The sequence below is a fragment of the Lonchura striata genome, chromosome 6 (genome assembly GCF_046129695.1).
Source record: "Lonchura striata isolate bLonStr1 chromosome 6, bLonStr1.mat, whole genome shotgun sequence".
NCBI classification, from domain to species: domain Eukaryota; kingdom Metazoa; phylum Chordata; class Aves; order Passeriformes; family Estrildidae; genus Lonchura; species Lonchura striata.
This window is the reverse complement of record NC_134608.1, coordinates 64,160,068-64,176,343: the sequence shown is the minus strand read 5'-3', so window position 1 is coordinate 64,176,343 and position 16,276 is coordinate 64,160,068. Positions and strand designations below refer to the sequence as shown.

Below are 16,276 nucleotides of genomic sequence, written 5' to 3'. Positions count from 1 at the left end.
GATGCCTCTTCTTTCTTGAGCTCTTCACTTCAGGAATTCATTTACAAAAGCTCATAAACATTTGTTCAAGATGCCTGAACAGGTACTGGTGAGGCTCAGAGGCACAGAAAGTTTCTCTTCATGGCCAACAGACCATGGATGAACAGGACACAATTTAATAACAATCACGCTCTTCCCTGAGCTATGTGCAACATCCCAGAAGTGTCTAATGAGTCCAGCATCCACAAGTGATTTCCATACTAAAATTAATTTTAGACAAACATGGTTCTGTGATAGATATAAACACAATTAAGTTCTTGTATCAGGATGCTCATCCTGGAGTGGGGGCAATACAACTCAAACAATTCCAGGTACTGATTTTTTAATGGGAAACAGCCCTTAAAAACAAAGGAGTCCAGGAAGGATGGACATAGTTCAAGACTATCTTAAGGGGGAAGGAGCAGCCCATCCCAGTGTGGCAAAAGATGAGCTGGTGAGGAAAATGACTGTCCTGGCTGCCCATGGAGCTTTTGTGGGAACTTAGGGGAAAGAAGAGGGTGCATCAACTTTGGGCAGAAGGTCAGGCAACTTAGCAAGCGTTTAAGGATGTTGTTAGGTAATGTAGGAAAAAAAAAAGGAAAGAGGTGAAATCTCAATTAGAGATTAACCTGGCCACTTCTGTGAAAAATAATAAAAAAGTTGTCTATGAATAAGTTAATAGCAAAACGTGGTATAAGGGGAATTCTACTCTTTATTGGATGAAGTGGAGATTAGAGTAACTAAAGAAAAGGAAAAGGCCAAACTACTTAATAACTTGTATGTCTCAATTTTCATTTTATGGAGAGGTTGTCCTCAGGACAAGCTTTCTCCTGAGCTAGTAGATGGACACAGGGAGCAGGACAGGCCCCTGTAATCCAGGAGAAAGCAGCTGCTGACCTACTGAGCCACTCAGATGCTCACAGGTGGATGGGATGGGATCCATCCTAGGGGGATGAGGGAGCTGGTGGATGAGCTCCCCAAGCTGCTCCCCATCATTTACCATCAGTTCTGGCTCACCAGGGAGGTCCCAGAGCACTGGAGGTGCCAGTGGGAGCCCATCCCCAAGAAGGGCTGGAAGGAGGATCTGGGGAGCTCCAGGCCTGCCAGCCTGACCTCGGTGCCTGGCAAGGTTATGGAACAGATCACCTTGAGAGCCACCACAGGGCACCCACAGGATGGCCGAGGGGTCAGAGCCAGCCAGCGTGGATTTAAGAGGGGCAAGTCCTGCCTGAGCAACCTGATCTCCTTTTATAACCAGGTAACGCACCTGTGGGTGTGGGAAAGGCTGTGGATGTGTCCATCTGGACTTCAGCAGAGCCTTGGACACTGTCTCTGACAGCATTCCCTGGAAAAGCTGCAGCCCACGGCTTGGGCAGGTTCCCTCCTGGCTGGGAGATGGAAGAGCTGGCTGGAGGCTGGGCCCAGAGAGGGGTGGGGATGGTGCTGCACCCAGCTGGTGTCCAGTCCCTGGCGCTGTCCCCAGGGATCTGTGTTGGGCCCAGTCCTGTTTAACATCTTCACCGATGATCTGGGGGAGGGGATCGAGCTCACCATCCCCAAATTTGCAGGTGACACCAAGCTGGGTGTGAGTGTGGATCTGCTGGAGGGCAGGACAAGAAGACACAGCCTTCAGCTGCGCCAGGGGAGGTTTAGGCTGGACAAGAGGAAGAAGTTCTTCACAGAAAGGGTGAGTGAGCATTGGAATGGGCAGGCCAGGGGGGAGGTGGCCGAGTCACTGTCCCTCTCCAGTGGCACTCAGTGGCATGGTCTGAGTGACAAGGCGGTATTAGGACATTGCCTGGACTTGATGATCCCAAAGGTCTTTTCCAGCCTATTTGATTCTGTCATTCTGTGATGATTGGGACACTCTGGGGCCATTTTGACCCTGCAGGGCCTCGTGGAACTAAGAGGACCATGGTGACACTGTGCAGCCCCATAGAACCAGGGCTCCATTGTGGTGCTCTGGGGCCAAATGGAACCAGGGAGTCCCCGTGACACTGGGTCCTGGTGGAACCACAGAGGCCATGGTGACACTGCGGGGCCTCGTGTGACCGAGGGGTTTCACCACTGTGACACTGCCAAACCAAGGAGAGCATTGGGAGAGTCCAGGGCCCAGGGGAACCAAGGGGCCGTTCTGACACTGCGGGGCCTCCTGGAACCAAGGGGACATTGTGACACTGCAGGACCTTGTTTAACCAAGGGGCCACTGTGACATTCTGGGGCCTCAGGGATTTTGGAAGGCCCTTGTGACACTGTGTGGCCTCGTGGAAACAAGGAGTCCATTGTGACACTGAGGGGACTTGTGGAACCACAGAGAGCATTGTGACAGTGTGGGACCTCATGTGACCATGGGGCCTTTGTGACACCATGGGGCCCCATGGAACCAAGGGGCCACTGTGAAACTGCGGCACCAATGAGAACATTGTGACACTGTGGAGACCCATGGAACCAAGGAATCCATTGTCACATTTTGCGGCCCCATGGAACCAAGGAGACCAGTGTGACAGTGCAGGGCCTGGTGTAACCAAAGGGACATTTTGACGCTGAGGGGCCCCTTGGAACCAAGGACATCTTTGCAGATGACACCAAGCTGGATAGGAGTGTGGATCTGCTGGAGGGTAGGAGGGCTCTGCAGAGAGTCCAGGGTAGTCTGGATCCAGGGCCCAAATCCAACAAGGTGAGGTTTAACAAGTCCCAGTGCTGGGTCCTGCACTTTGACCACAACAACCCCTGCAGCGCTACAGGCTGGGGACAGAGGGGCTGGACAGCAGCCAGGCAGAAAGGGACCTGCAGGGACTGATGGACAGCAGGCTGGACATGAGCCAGCAGTGTGCCCAGGTGGCCAAGAAGGCCAATGGCTCCTGGCCTGGATCAGGAATGGTGTGGCCAGCAGGAGCAGAGCTGCTGTGCCAGCACTGATCTGCCCCAGCTCTGCACACAGACATTGCTGCTGCAGCTCCAGAGAATGCAGCAAAAGGGCATCTCTGCAGAAAACTGTGCTGGGAGATAATTTAGTTCCTTAAATGCACCAAGAGTTCAACCCCTCATTGACACAGTTTGTGGGCACAGGGAAGGTGGAAGTAACAAAATGAGAAATGGCACAAACAATGATACTTTTTTGTGGGCAATCTCAAAAACCTAAAACAAAGTAAAAAAGCACCTCTATAATGAAACCAACAATTAGTATCAAAGATTACTTTTATTACAAGTGATTTGCAGAAATTGGCCAGCTATTTAATGTTTCTGAAACCATCCAGTCATCAGTCTCCTCACTACAGCCTTGAGCTCCTGGTTACTCAGGCTGTAGATGAGGGGGTTCAGGGCTGGAGGCACCACCGAGTACAGAACTGACAGGGACAGATCCAGGGATGGGGAGGACTTTAAGGGGGGCTGCAGGTAGGCAAATACACCAGTGCTGACAAACAGAGAGACCACGGCCAGGTGAGGGAGGCAGGTAGAAAAGGCTTTGTGCCGTCCCTGCTCAGAGGGGATCCTCAGCACAGCCCTGAAGATTTGCACATAGGAGAAAATAATGAACACAGAACAACACAATGATAAACTACCAGTAACCACAAGAAGCCCAAGTTCCCTGAGATAAAACTTGGAGCAGGAGAGCTTGAGGATCTGTGGGATTTCACAGAAGAACTGGCCCAGGACATTGCCATGGCACAGGGGTAGGGAAAATGTATTGGCTGTGTGCATGAGAGCATTGAGAAAGGCACTGGCCCAGGCAGCTGCTGCCATGTGGGCACAAGCTCTGCTGCCCAGGAGGGTCCCGTAGTGCAGGGGTTTGCAGATGGACACGTAGCGGTCATAGCACATGATGGTCAGGAGGGAAAGCTCTGTTCCAAGGAAGAACAGAAGGAAAAAGAGCTGAGCAGCACATCCTGTGTAGGAGATGTTCCTGGTGTCCCAGAGGGAATTGTGCATGGCTTTGGGGACAGTGGTGCAGATGGAGCCCAGGTCACTGAGGGCCAGGTTGAGCAGGAAGAAGAACATGGGCGTGTGCAGGTGGTGGCCGCAGGCTACGGCGATGATGATGAGGCTGTTGCCCAGGAGGGCAGCCAGGGAGATGCCCAGGAAGAGGCAGAAGTGCAGGAGCTGCAGCTGCCGCATGTCTGCCAGTGCCAGCAGGAGGAAGTGGCTGATGGAGCTGCTGTTGGACATCTGTGGTGTCTTGGCATGAGGACCTGTAAGAAAAGTAATCATGGAGTAGTTAGGTGTGGAAAGGTCTTTAAATATCCCAGCACAGCCTGGGGGCATTTTTTTCCCCACTGCCTGCCCAGGGCTCTGTGTCCTGGAGCTGTCCCTGTGCCCAGGGATGGGCCTGGCCAGAGCTGCCAGAGCCCAGTCCAGCCCTGGGGGCTCAGCTCTGCCCTGCAAACACCTCCCAGAACTGGCACTGCCCAGGGCCAGCTCTTTCTCTCCAGTCTCTGATGACAACATCAGAGAAATCCTGAGGAGGCTGGAAAAGTGGCACTGATGCTGCCTCTAAGGGACCCTGTCCTGATTTCTGTCACTACCTGGTTTATTCAGATCTCAGGAAAAGCTTGTTTATTTTTCTTAACATGAAGTGAGAGATTAATATGTATGGGAAATTTCCATTCCAGGCAACACAGAGCAGTACATTAAAAAAACCAGGATTTTCCCTTTTATGCAGCCCATGCCTTGCTGTGCTCCCTGTATAATCTGCTGGGAAATATTCTGCAGTTAATTGTTGTGCTGGGAGCAGTCCTGAACAATGCAGCATCTTCACCACACAAGGAGAACACTTCCAATCATTATGAGCTGTATCCTTCCCCCCAGATCTTTTCCCTCAGCACTGGGAGCAGCTTCCTCAGCCAGCTGAGAGCTGTCCCTGACAGGCAGCAGAGTCCCTGGCCCAGCACAGCGTCCTGGGCTGCAGGACCCTGCTCTGCAGGACAGCCCTGGGCACCCCTGGCTGCTCTGCACAGGAGATGAGCAGAGAATGCACTCACAGGGTCTGTGGGCATTGGCATGTTCCAGCTTTAGGAGATCTCTCCAGGAGCTGCAGCTGCATTGTCCTGCAGCCAGAGGTTCCTGTGCCAAGGGCTGGCAGTGATTCTGCCCCAGGCACTTCTCAGCCCCTTCCCAGCCCTGACTGATTGAAGCTCTCTGTGCCTCTGTGCTGTGCCCGGGCTGGCTGCAGGCAGTGCCCCAGCCCTGCTGGGCTGGCAGAAGAGCTGCTCAGCAAGAGCAATGTGCTTTTGAAGTTCTGCTTGGTTACCAGCATCACCCTCTGTGCCAGGACCCTGACCCAGCTCAGCAGCACAGACACAGCACAAGGACTTTAATGAACCTCTGGGGCTTTGTGCTTAGCCCTGAACATCAGGCCCTGGGAGGGAGCTGCAGAAACCTCTGCAGAACTCCAAGTCATAATCCAACTCCAAAGTTTTTTGGACTTTTAATGGGTCCCACTGAGGGACACGACTGAGAAAGTGTCCCCAGGCCCCAGGCCGAGCAGAGAACTGGAGGCACTGATGCCAGGTGGGGACAAAGAGAAGCCAAGTCTTGGTGCCCTGGGGCACAGCAGGGTCTGTGCCACCAAGGGCTATGAGGAGACACCTTGTCCTGAGACCCTGGGGCCTCCTGGCACAGCCCCAGCCAGGCTGGGCACTGTCAGCCCCTGGTCCTGCCCTCAGCATCCCCCCCTAGCCCACATCTCAGTGGCCTCAAGGATCTGCTGGAAGGAGTCCCTGGGGAGCCTTGGTCAGGAATGGCCCTGGGGGCTCCTTCATGCTCCCAGGGACTGCAGGCTTTTCAAAGGACTCTGGCTTTTGCTTTTGCCTTGGAATCTCTTAGAGCTTTGTGCAATCCTGGCCTCCAATTAACTGCTTTAATTAGTCCCTGCAGAGTCTTTGTCAGTCACAGCACTCAGTGGGGCTCATTAATGCTTCAAGGTACTTCAGTTTTTTAAGGTAATTGGTGTTTCACTTTTGTTACAGACTCTGTGAGAGGCTTGTGCAATCATTGCCCCAATTATCTGCTTTAATGTGTCCCTTGAGAGCTTTGTACTGACACTCAGTGGGGTTCATTAATACTCTGAGATACTCAAATTTTGCGAGGTTCTTTGAATTCTTCTTCCAAAACTGAGAGGTTTTTGTGCCATTTGGAATCTCTGAGAGGTTTTTGTGCCATCCTGGCCTCCAATACTCTCCTCCTAGGCATCCATGAGGAGCCTGTGTTGGGGATGGACCTCAGTGGGTCCCATTAAGACCTCGAGAAACTTTGGGGTTTTTTTCTGACTTTTGCCTCCTGGAAGGGTTTGTGCAATCTCCTCTCAGGCCCTGAGGTTCCAGGACTCAGGTCCAAATGCACCATGGGGCTCATTAGGATCAAGCAAGTCCTGACAAACCATGGCTGTGCCTCGATTTCCCTCTTGTCTGCGGCAGTTCATCAGGAAGATTTCTATGGTAGTTTTCGTTTGCCTATTTGATATTTCTCAGTCAACGCATCAATTAGTGTGGTGGGTTCAGTGCTGGCTAATTACCAGTGCACACACTAGAATATACTTACTCATTTCCTGCTGCGAGATAGGATTAGGAGAAAGGCAAAGTGGGCTCAAAACTTTAAAAGAGTGTAAAGAAAAGTTTATTAGCAGTAACTAAATGAAAGAGTTATAAGAATATGAACAAAACTTTCAGAACACATCCTCTCTCCATACAACCTGACAATGTAGAGACAAAACCTGAAATTTTCAGTCAGTTTACCACCTCTAGAATATTTTAATGTTTCTTCAGTTCACATCAGGAGAGAAGTACCTCTTGTTAATGTTATGGAGAATTGTCCACAAGAAAACAGTTATCTCATGGCTTTTCATTTCCATGAATAACCACTGCCTGGAAAAATCTTCAATTGTGAGGTCACTCCCATGTTTTCACAGCTTTTCCCACAGCTCTGTTTAGCGGCCATGCCAACTTATGGGGTATTAGTTTAAAGATGAGCTGTTTAAGGGCAAAGGATCTCTTCATCTATTTCTGAAATCATCTTCAGCTCTGGGAACAGAGGTCTTCTTCTCTCCCTGAGGGCACAGGGTCTCATAACTCTTCTCTCTTTCAATGTTCAGACTTCTCATGGGATCACAGCTACTTCAACATTTGCTTACTTTAGCATGGAGGTCTTTGCTGAACAAGTCATCTCCCCATAGTTTTCAATGTTTTATAGGGAAAAAGAGAGTCTGATGTATCCATGACATCCTTCTCCATAGCTTTACCAGAGGATTTCAGCCCCAAGATCAAGGCATCTCCTCATCCCTCCCATCTGGGACTCAACTTCCTCTTCCCTGACCTCGGTGTGTTCATGTTGCTCCTCTGTGTTCCTGCCCTGTGTCCTTTTCTCTCACTGGAGGGAGGATGGCAGCTCTGGCAGAGTCAATATCTCCCCCTGGGTCTACAGATGGCTATTTGACTCCGGCTGGGCTTGATGGCCAATTCTAATTTTGGCCATGGTTCCTGGTCATGAGGACCAGTTTTTTTCCATAGGAATGAAGAAACAGAGTCCCACTGTTTTAGGGGCAAATGAGAAGTGACCACCTAAGGACAAGGCCAGCCAGAGCTGCCAGATTTTGTTCTTAGAGATACCCTTGAATATAGGAAATTTTTTAGGCAGACTGTCAGTTTTGGCAATGGGCATCTGAAAAGACAGACGGTTCTTTCCCATACAAAGAAGAGCACAGAGCCCCAGTGCTCCAGGAGCTGATGACAGGCAGCCCTTGACATTCCAACATCAGCCAGACCTGTCAGGTGGCCCCTGGGAGGCCAAGCCAGCCAGACCTGGTCCATGTTCCCTCAGTTCCATTGGGCCCCACAATGTCCCAATGATCCCTTGCTTCCACGAGGCCCTGAGATGTCACAATGCCCCCTTGGTGACACCAGGCCCTGAAGGGTCAGAATGGTCTTCATGGTTCCATCAGGCCCCACAGAGTCATAATGGTCTCTGGGTCCATGAAGCCCCGCGGTGTCACCATGGCCCCTTGGTTCCATGGGCTCCAGTGGTGCCACAATGATCCCCTTGGTTCCATGAGGTGCCCACAGTGTCACAGGGATCTCCATGGGAAGGAAAGAACCGAGCCCCAGTATGGCAGGGGCAGCCACCAGAGGCCAAGGCTGGCCAGAGTTGTCAGTTCTGGAAGATTTTGGCTGGGAGCAACCCTTGGATGTAGGGAATTTTAGAGGTGGGATCCCAGTTTCAGATATGGACACCTGGAGAAGTACAGGTTTTTCCATAGGAAGGAAAGCACAGAGCCAAAATGTTTCAAAGGCAGAAGAAGAAAGAGGTGGCTTCTGGGAGGCTGAGACATCCAGACCTGTTCTTCATGGCAGCTTTTGTCATGGAAGAATCCTTGCATACACAGAATTTGGGAGGAGGAATCTCAATTTTGAACACAGTCACCTTGAGAAGAAGGACAAGTCTTTTCATTGGAAGGAAAGCACCAAGTCCCAGCGTTTCTAAAGCAGATTAGAGGCAGCTCCCAAGAGGCCAAGGGCAGCCAGACCTGTTTGTCGTGGCAGCTTTCACTTGGGAGCAATCCTTGGATGTACAGAGTTTTGGAGGAGGAATCCCAGTTTTGGCCATGACCCATGGAGGAGAAGGAGAGTTCTCTCCCATTGGAAGGAGAGCCCAGAGCCCCAGGGCTTCAGGGCAGGTGAGAAGCAGCCCTGGACATGCCAAGGTGGCCAGGTGCTCCCCAGGAGGCCCAGCCAGCCAGACCTGGTCTATGCTCCCTTGGTTTGGTGGTGATGCCTTGAGAGGCTGCCTAGAACAGAGCCAGGCAGTGTTAAAGGAATAAAGCAGGATTTATTAAAAGGCCTTCAAGGGATACACCTTGGGCAGTACAAGAGCCTGGCCCTGGCTCCATCCTAGATGGAGCCCAGGTCATGAGTTTTCACTGGGGCAAACAGGGGGATTTGGTCTGGCAGGATGTGTAAAACAATCTCCTGTAATATCTACCTGTTCTCACACAGAGCACTTGGCTGCAGGGACACATTCCCATCGTTCCTGCCCAGGTTTCAGGATTCAAACACTGCTGTCCTTCCCAGGAGCTGTTCCTTCAGCTGCCTTGGGAGGCCTTTTGGCCTCTGGAGCCACACTCTGGCTCCATTATTAGCACTGCTGGATCCAAACCCTTTATCTCCACCAACAGCAGTGATTTGAGGTGGATATCCTTTTTTCCCAATTGTTTTAAACACTGACAATATTAGTAATTGTGCTACCCTGACATGGGTTTGAATAATCCAATCTTGTTCACTATTGTTTAACTAAATTACTTTAATTTTCCCTTGTTAATCAGTTCTTCCTCCCATGGCATGAGCACTTTGCAAGGCCAAGCTCCAGTGAGCAGTTACCAAACCAAAGTGTCCTGGAGGAATCTGGATTCCTGTTCCTGCATTGTTAACTCTCATTTGCTTCTGAATTATCCTGACTAATTCCAGTGGATGAAGGTCCAGCCCTGCAGCCTTTGGGCTGGCCCTGCCAGGGCCATCACACCCAGAACAATTTCCCAGGCAGTCCCAGTCTCACTGCCCAGGGCTGTATTTGCACATTGGGAGCAGCCGTGCACAGCCAGGGGGTTTCCATTTCCCCAGGGGCCATTGTTAAGGGCATGGAGCACATCTGGAAATGGGTTCTCCATGGGGACAGGTTCCCATCTCCTCATTCTTTAACTGCTCTTTGAACAACCCCTCCTCCACCTCCTCCTCCTCATCCTCCTCATCGTCCTACTTCTCATCCCCATCCTCGTCCTCATCCTCGTCCTCATCCTCGTCTTCGTCCTCATCCTCGTCCTCGTCCTCCTCGTCCTCCTACTCCCCCTCCTCCTCCTCTTCCTCCTCCTACTGGTCTTCCTCGTCCTCCTTGTCCTGTTCCTCCTCCTTGTCCTCCTCCTCCATTTACTCGTCCTCCTACTCCTCCTCCTCCTCGTCCTCCTTGTCATCCTAGTCCTCCCCCTCCTTCTCCTCCTCCTTGTCCTGATCATCCTTACCCTCCTTCTCCTCATCATCCTCCTCCACATCCTCATTTTCATCCTCTTCCACCTCCTATTCCTCCTCCTCCTCCTCGTCTTCCTCATCCTTCTCCTCCTTGTCCTCCTTGTCCTCCTTGTCCTCCTTGTCCTCCTTGTCCTCCTTGTCCTCCTGGTCCTCCTCCTCCTTGTCCTTTTCTTCATCCTCATCCTCCTCCTCCTCGTCATCCTCCTCCTCCTTATCCTCCTCATCCTTATCCTCCTCCTCCTCCTCATCGTCCTCCTCCTCATCCTCATTCTCCTCCTTCTCCTCCTCCTCATCTTCCTCCTTCTCCTCCTCCTCTGCATCCTGCTCGTCCTCATCCTCCTCGTCCTTTTCCTCCTGGTCCTCCTCATCCTTGTCCTCCTCCTCCTCCTCCTTTTCTTTATTCTCCTCCTTGTCCTCCTCCTCCTCCTGTTCATCTTCCTTCTCCTCCTCATCCTCCTCATCCTCTCCTTGTGCTCATCCTCTTCCTTGTCCTCCTCCTCGTTCTTCTCCTCATCATCATCATCCTCCTTGTCCTCATTCTCTCTCTTCCTCCTCCTATTCCTCCTCCTCATCCTCCACCTCCTCTTCGTCCTCCTTGTCTCGTCCTCCTCTTCTTCCTCCTCCTCCTCCTCTGAGTGTGGTTCTCAGGATTCAATGACTCTAGGATTCCAGGAACCTGGAACTCTGGGATTCCATGGCTCTGTGACCCCATGGATGGATTCAGGACTGTCTCCATGGCCATGACGGAACGTTGGTGCCAGCAGAAGGGGCTGCAGTGCAGGGGCACCAACAGCTGAGAGGCGACTGCAGCTGCTGCTGCTGCTGCTGCTGCTGCTGCTGCTGCTGCTGCTCCTTGTGGGGGTGCTGCTGGCAGGGGCAGGGCCCTGGTGTGGCTCAGCGTTGCCATCTCAGCCTGTGAGCTCCTGGGAGCTCAGGACAGAGCCAGGACTGACCCAGGTTGGCACTGCACTTGAGGACGGACACAGAGAATGGAAAGTGCCCACAGAGTGGTTCCAAGCAGGTCTGTGGGAAGGAGGAGGGAGGGAGGATGAATCCCCTGCCCAAGGCTGCCAAGGGAAAGGCTTTGAGAGGGAAAGGAAGCCTTGACCTGACACTAAGTCCTTCAAGGTCTCATTTGCCCACGCTGAGCAGGATTTCATTGGGCTTTGTCTCAAGGCAGTGGCAGGGACAGAAGTGGTGGGAGTAGCTGGAAAGCAGGGCCGTGTATTCCCTACCCCCAGCCCATTTGGGAACATCTGGGAAAGGTCTCCATTGTCTGCCTGCAGCCAGCCTGGGGGGCCCTTCTTCTCCTCCTCCTGCTTGGGGGACTGGGCTTGGTTTCTCCTGCCATCTGCAATGCTGAGCTTCTCTCTCCTCAAACCTGGCTGCTCAGGTTCATGTCCCTGTGTCTCGCACCTTCCTCCTCTTCCTCCTCACCACATGCTCATGGAGCCTCTCTGGGCAGCTGGACTGGAACTGGCAGCAGCAGGCGAGCCCTGAGGAGCACCTCTGGCCTCCAGCCTTTCTGCAGGGCTGGCCAGAGCCTTCCTGCCAGGGGCGAGCCTCTTTCCTGTCTCTTCCCGAGGCAATATAGTCTGGATCTTGGCTCTGTCCTCCTTTCTTTCTCTTTCAGGGAAGGATCAGCCATGGCTGAAGGAATCTTCCATAGGTACCTGGTGCTGATGGCCATTGTCAGCATCAACCAGCCCCCTGGAAAAAATGGGATTTCTCCTGAGGATGATAAAGGAATTGTCCAGAGGATGAAGGAGAGGGAAGTAAACCTTTGGCAGCACCAGCTGCACTTGGAGGAGGAAATTGCAGACCTGGAAGCCAGACAGGAGTGTCTGGCATGGCCTCTGTGGGAACTGGAAGGAAAGATCCATTGTCACACATGCACGGTGGTTTGCTTGGCTGTCCCTGCCACATTCATGATCTGGAGGCAGCGTAGGAATGGAGCCAGAGGGGAGCACAGAGAAGAAGAGATTGACCTGGGGCTCCTGGGGAAAGCCTGGAAAGGAGTGGCCTTTCTGACAAAGCCCTTGTACTGCTCAGGGCCATTTGCATCTCCATGGGCAGAACTGGAGGATATCTTCCAGCATTTGTGGATAGATTTGTTGAATTACCTCTTAAATTACTTCATTCCTGTAAGAAAATCTTGCTGCTTGAAATTCTTTAAGTTCCTTAGGTTAAGAATATCCTTATTTCTGTATATTGATTGTTAAATATTCTGTATTGATTGCTATAATCTCTGTATTGATTGTTAGAAATACTCTTTCTATTGATTGCTAGAAATACTCTCTGTATTGATTGTTAGATATACCCTATATTGTTAGAAATACTCTGTACTGATTGTTAGAAATACTCTCTTTTGATTGCTATCATCTCTGTATTGGCTGTTATACTCTGTATTGATTGTTAGAAATAGTTTCTGTATTGATATTAGAAATACTCTCTGTATTCATTGTTATAAATACTAGGCTTCCATTAATAAGATAGATTTAAGCAAAGGAATAAACTTTTCAGAATTGTTTGTTTTCAACCAGATGACTTCCTGTTATCTTTAGCCTCGGGCATTTTCCTTGCACCCTGTGCTCCCCTTACAGGCTGAAATGCAAACACCACAGAAACAGAGACCCTGTGTGCAAAGCACAGCCAGGGGTGTGTGCTCCTCTGAAGGGACAAACATTTAGGGGAGGATGTCTCAGAAGGAGGCTGTGGACATTGTGGCTGGAAAGCAGGGAAGGAACAGTTTGGCACGAGCTTTCCTTCAGCAGGAGGGGAGCACACAGAGGAGTTTGTGTCAAGTGGAGTCTGACACTGCCATCCAGTGCTGGCAAGAAGGGTGGAGCAGAGAAGCTGAGAAAAGGGCCTCAGCATGTTTAGTGATGAAGTCTGGACTTCAGTGATGGGGACAAAACCTTTCTAAACTGAACATTGAATCTCAAACCCATAGCATTTTGGGAAGGAATGTTACTTTCTTCACAGTATCAATATATTTTCCTACCCATTTCAGGTAAGAAAGGATTTCACTCCTTGTCTGCATTAGTGGATGTTGGAATTCCTAGTGCTCCCTTCAGACTTCCAGGGATTGGAAGGTGCACTGTGGGCTGTGAGGAAACACTTCCCAGGCATGGCCGAGGTTGTACATCTGTTCAAACAAAGGGGAACTGGAGAGGATTCTTTCAAAGTGTGACTCCTCCCTATTCCATCAGCAATAGTCTCACAGGATTTATGGGTCAGGAACATGTACAACACATGGCAGGGAAGCTGGGCAAGCAGTGAGTGCTGTACCAGCACGGCCAGAACAGTGCAAGAGCCAGCGCCAAACAGGCTGAGGCACCCAGGCCAATCCCATCTTTCCAGGGCTCTGGGCTGAGCACACAGCTTCAATAACGTCAGGTGCTCCCCCACAGAGCCTTCTGCAGAGCTCTGGGTTAGGACTGACAGCTTTCCTCTTTATTTCATACTAGAAAGGGAAATTTTTCTCTCATTTTGCCCATCTTACATATGCAGATGTGATGGGAGGCCATCTCCCTGTTTGTGTAGGTGTTGAACCTGGGAAAGACAGTCTGTAGTGTCAGCTGGATACCTGAGGGCTGTCACATAAGCAGTAAGTGTGAGCTGTCAATTTAAATCATGATCAGGAATGTAGTATGTTCCAATCCTTAACATTAAAATTCAGTGCCACCTGTGGCTCCAGTGGGATGTAGATCAGGCATGTGTCTTTACCAAAAACGTAATGGATATTATAATACTTTTCAATTGGGATTGGGTCCAAAAGCAGGAGGGTCTTGGTGCGAAATTAGTATTCAGCCTAATCATTGCAACTAATTAATTAGTTTTATTGAATAAATGCACATGTACAAATGTGCCAGCAGTTAGTCTCTGCGATGAGTAGGTTTGAGGCATTTTTTCATTTAGTCTGTAGTGTGAACTTCAGTGTCTGCAGACTTACATATTAAATTTCTCTCTTGGTCACCACTTGATGATTATCATCACTAGAATTAAATTCCTAGTGTAGTGAGGAGGTGGGAAATAGATAAGAAAATCTGTTGGGTTTGCATGGCCAGGTTTTGGTAGGTGAAGTAATGGTTTCTGTTAGAAGCTGTTGGAAGCTCCCCCATGTGCACAGAGCAAATGCCAGCTGGCTCCAGGAGCCCCAGGCTCAGAGCCAGTCAGAAAGCCAACCAAGTGAGAGCAGAGGGAGGGCACCTTCCAGTCTCTCTTGGGCATGGCCACAAAACAGCCCCTGCTGCTTCTTCCTCCGCCTGTGTTTGGGGTGTGCTGGTGGCAGAGCCAGCCAGGTTGTGCTCTGCCTTCCAGAGCCTGTTGGGAGCGGGCATGAAAAACGCTGCATGCACAGCGGAGAGTCCTGGAAGGTGCTGACAAGAGCATCCTGCGGGAGCAGGGCTCTGGGCTCTGGCCAGGAACAGCCTGGTTTTGCTGCCGTGACCACAGGCTGGAGTTGAAGCAGGTGAAGAGGCAGTGAGCAGCTTGTGCTTGTAGAGGGCCTGGGGCTGTACCTCTGAACCTCCACCTGGAAACACACTTGGGGGAATAGGAGCTACAGCTGGAGTGCCTGTCCTGAAAGGACATGAAGGCCTTCAGCCTTGCCAGCATTTCTTAAGGGTGTGTTGGTGTTGGCCAGAAAAGCTGCACATTTGGGTAAAGGCATTTGGAGAACAGGGGCTTGCTTCTCAAGGAAAGTGCTTCCCAGGGAGCTCCCAGTGAGGCAAGTGCGAGTGTCCCCCTTTGGCTCTCTGTGCTCCTTTCAGTCCCTGAGGCCCGCTGCACTTGGCAGAGGGGCAGGGCAAGGGAGAAGCCTGTGAAGAGCTGGTTTGGCATCCACCTGGACCTGCAGGAACCAACCAAAGCACCTGCAGCAGCGTGTGTTACCCCCCTTTGGACAGAGGGGTGAGCAGAACCATCTCTGTCCATCTGTGAGCCCCAAAGCTCTCTGTGGGAGCTGTGAATTAAAAGGCCTTTACACACTCACTTTTCACATCTTCCCTGTCTGCTGTGTTTGAACTCTTGGCAAGATGCATTTGCCTCCTGCTTGCTGGGAGCTGCTGTGGCCCAGGGCCAGCACAGAGCTGGGCTGGGTGGGCCAGGCAGAGTGGTGGAGAGTCTTGGCTGATCTTGGTGTGTGCCTGGCCTTAGCAAAGGCTTGGAAGGTTTGCCTCCCAAGTGCCCTGCTCACTGGCTCTCCCTGTGCATCTTGGAGAGCACAAGGGAGGCATTTCTGGCAGCTGGGCATCAGCAGGCCTTCCAATGGGGGCGTGTTGTGGAGCGAGCCCAGCTGAGGTACCCTGAGAGGAGCCCAGGGCTCCTTGCTCCTCTCTGCTGGCCCGTGAGCGTCTGTCTGCTCTCGGGATGGCCCTGGCTGTGTCAGGGCTGCTGCGTGGACACGAGACAGCCGGTCCTGTCCCGCTGGGTCCCAGCAGTGCTTGGCAGCCGTCCTGCATCCACGTCAGGATGCTGGCCAAGAGAGGCCCTGAGAGCTGAGGCAGCTGATTTGAAGCTTTTGCAGGTGCCAACAGGTCAAGGCCAACAGTGTTCCCTCAGGATACAGCATTCCTGAGGGGCTTCCCCAGAGCTGCCTGATGCCACCCACTCCTTGTGGCAGTAGTTGCTTTCCTGTGGAAGGTTCTACCTTCCCCAAGAGCACAGAGGGAGCTGGAGAAAGAGCTTGCCAGGCTGCTCTCCATCCTTTACCAGGAGCCCTGGGTGAGCGGAGTAGTCCCAGCTGAGCGCAGATGTGCCAATGGAAGAGCCTTGCCAATGGAAGGCTCGGTGGGAAGGATGATCCAGGATCCATAGGCCTGGCAGCCTGAGCTTGCTGCCGGGGAAGGCCTTGGAGCAGATCCTCCTGAGTGCCATCCCACGGCACGTGCAGGGAACCAGGGCATCTGCGGGAATGTGGGACAGGGACAGGGACAGGGACAGGGACAAGGACAGGGACAGGGACAGGGACAGGGACAGTTGCGGGTCCTGGCGGGATGTTGAGGGCTTCTGTGTGGTGTTTGCAGGCTGTTGGTTTTGGAGGTGTGTTGGGGAAGGAGTTGTCTGGGAGGTGAGAGGTCTAGGCTGGAATCTGAGTCCATTTGAAGGCAGCATCTGTGGTTTTGCACAGCTTTGCTAATGGGGCGCAGAAAGAATATCTGTGACTGTTTCTGTTCATGGTCCTGATTCTGCTGCAGGGAACAAGAGGGGAGAGCTGTACTCTATTGGCCACTTAGATCTCTACACCG

General features: G+C 51.7%; 2 protein-coding genes across 2 annotated transcripts in view; both read right to left on the bottom strand.

Moving 5' to 3' along the window:
- LOC144246546 (uncharacterized) overlaps positions 1 to 16,276 on the bottom strand; it is a 972,872-nt gene that overhangs the window by 289,330 nt on the left and 667,266 nt on the right. The gene's annotated exons all lie outside the window — the stretch shown is intronic.
- LOC144246360 (olfactory receptor 14J1-like) lies at positions 3,253 to 4,185 on the bottom strand. Its single transcript, XM_077783745.1, has one exon. It carries the CDS (start codon positions 4,183 to 4,185, stop codon positions 3,253 to 3,255), a length of 933 nt encoding a protein of 310 aa, XP_077639871.1.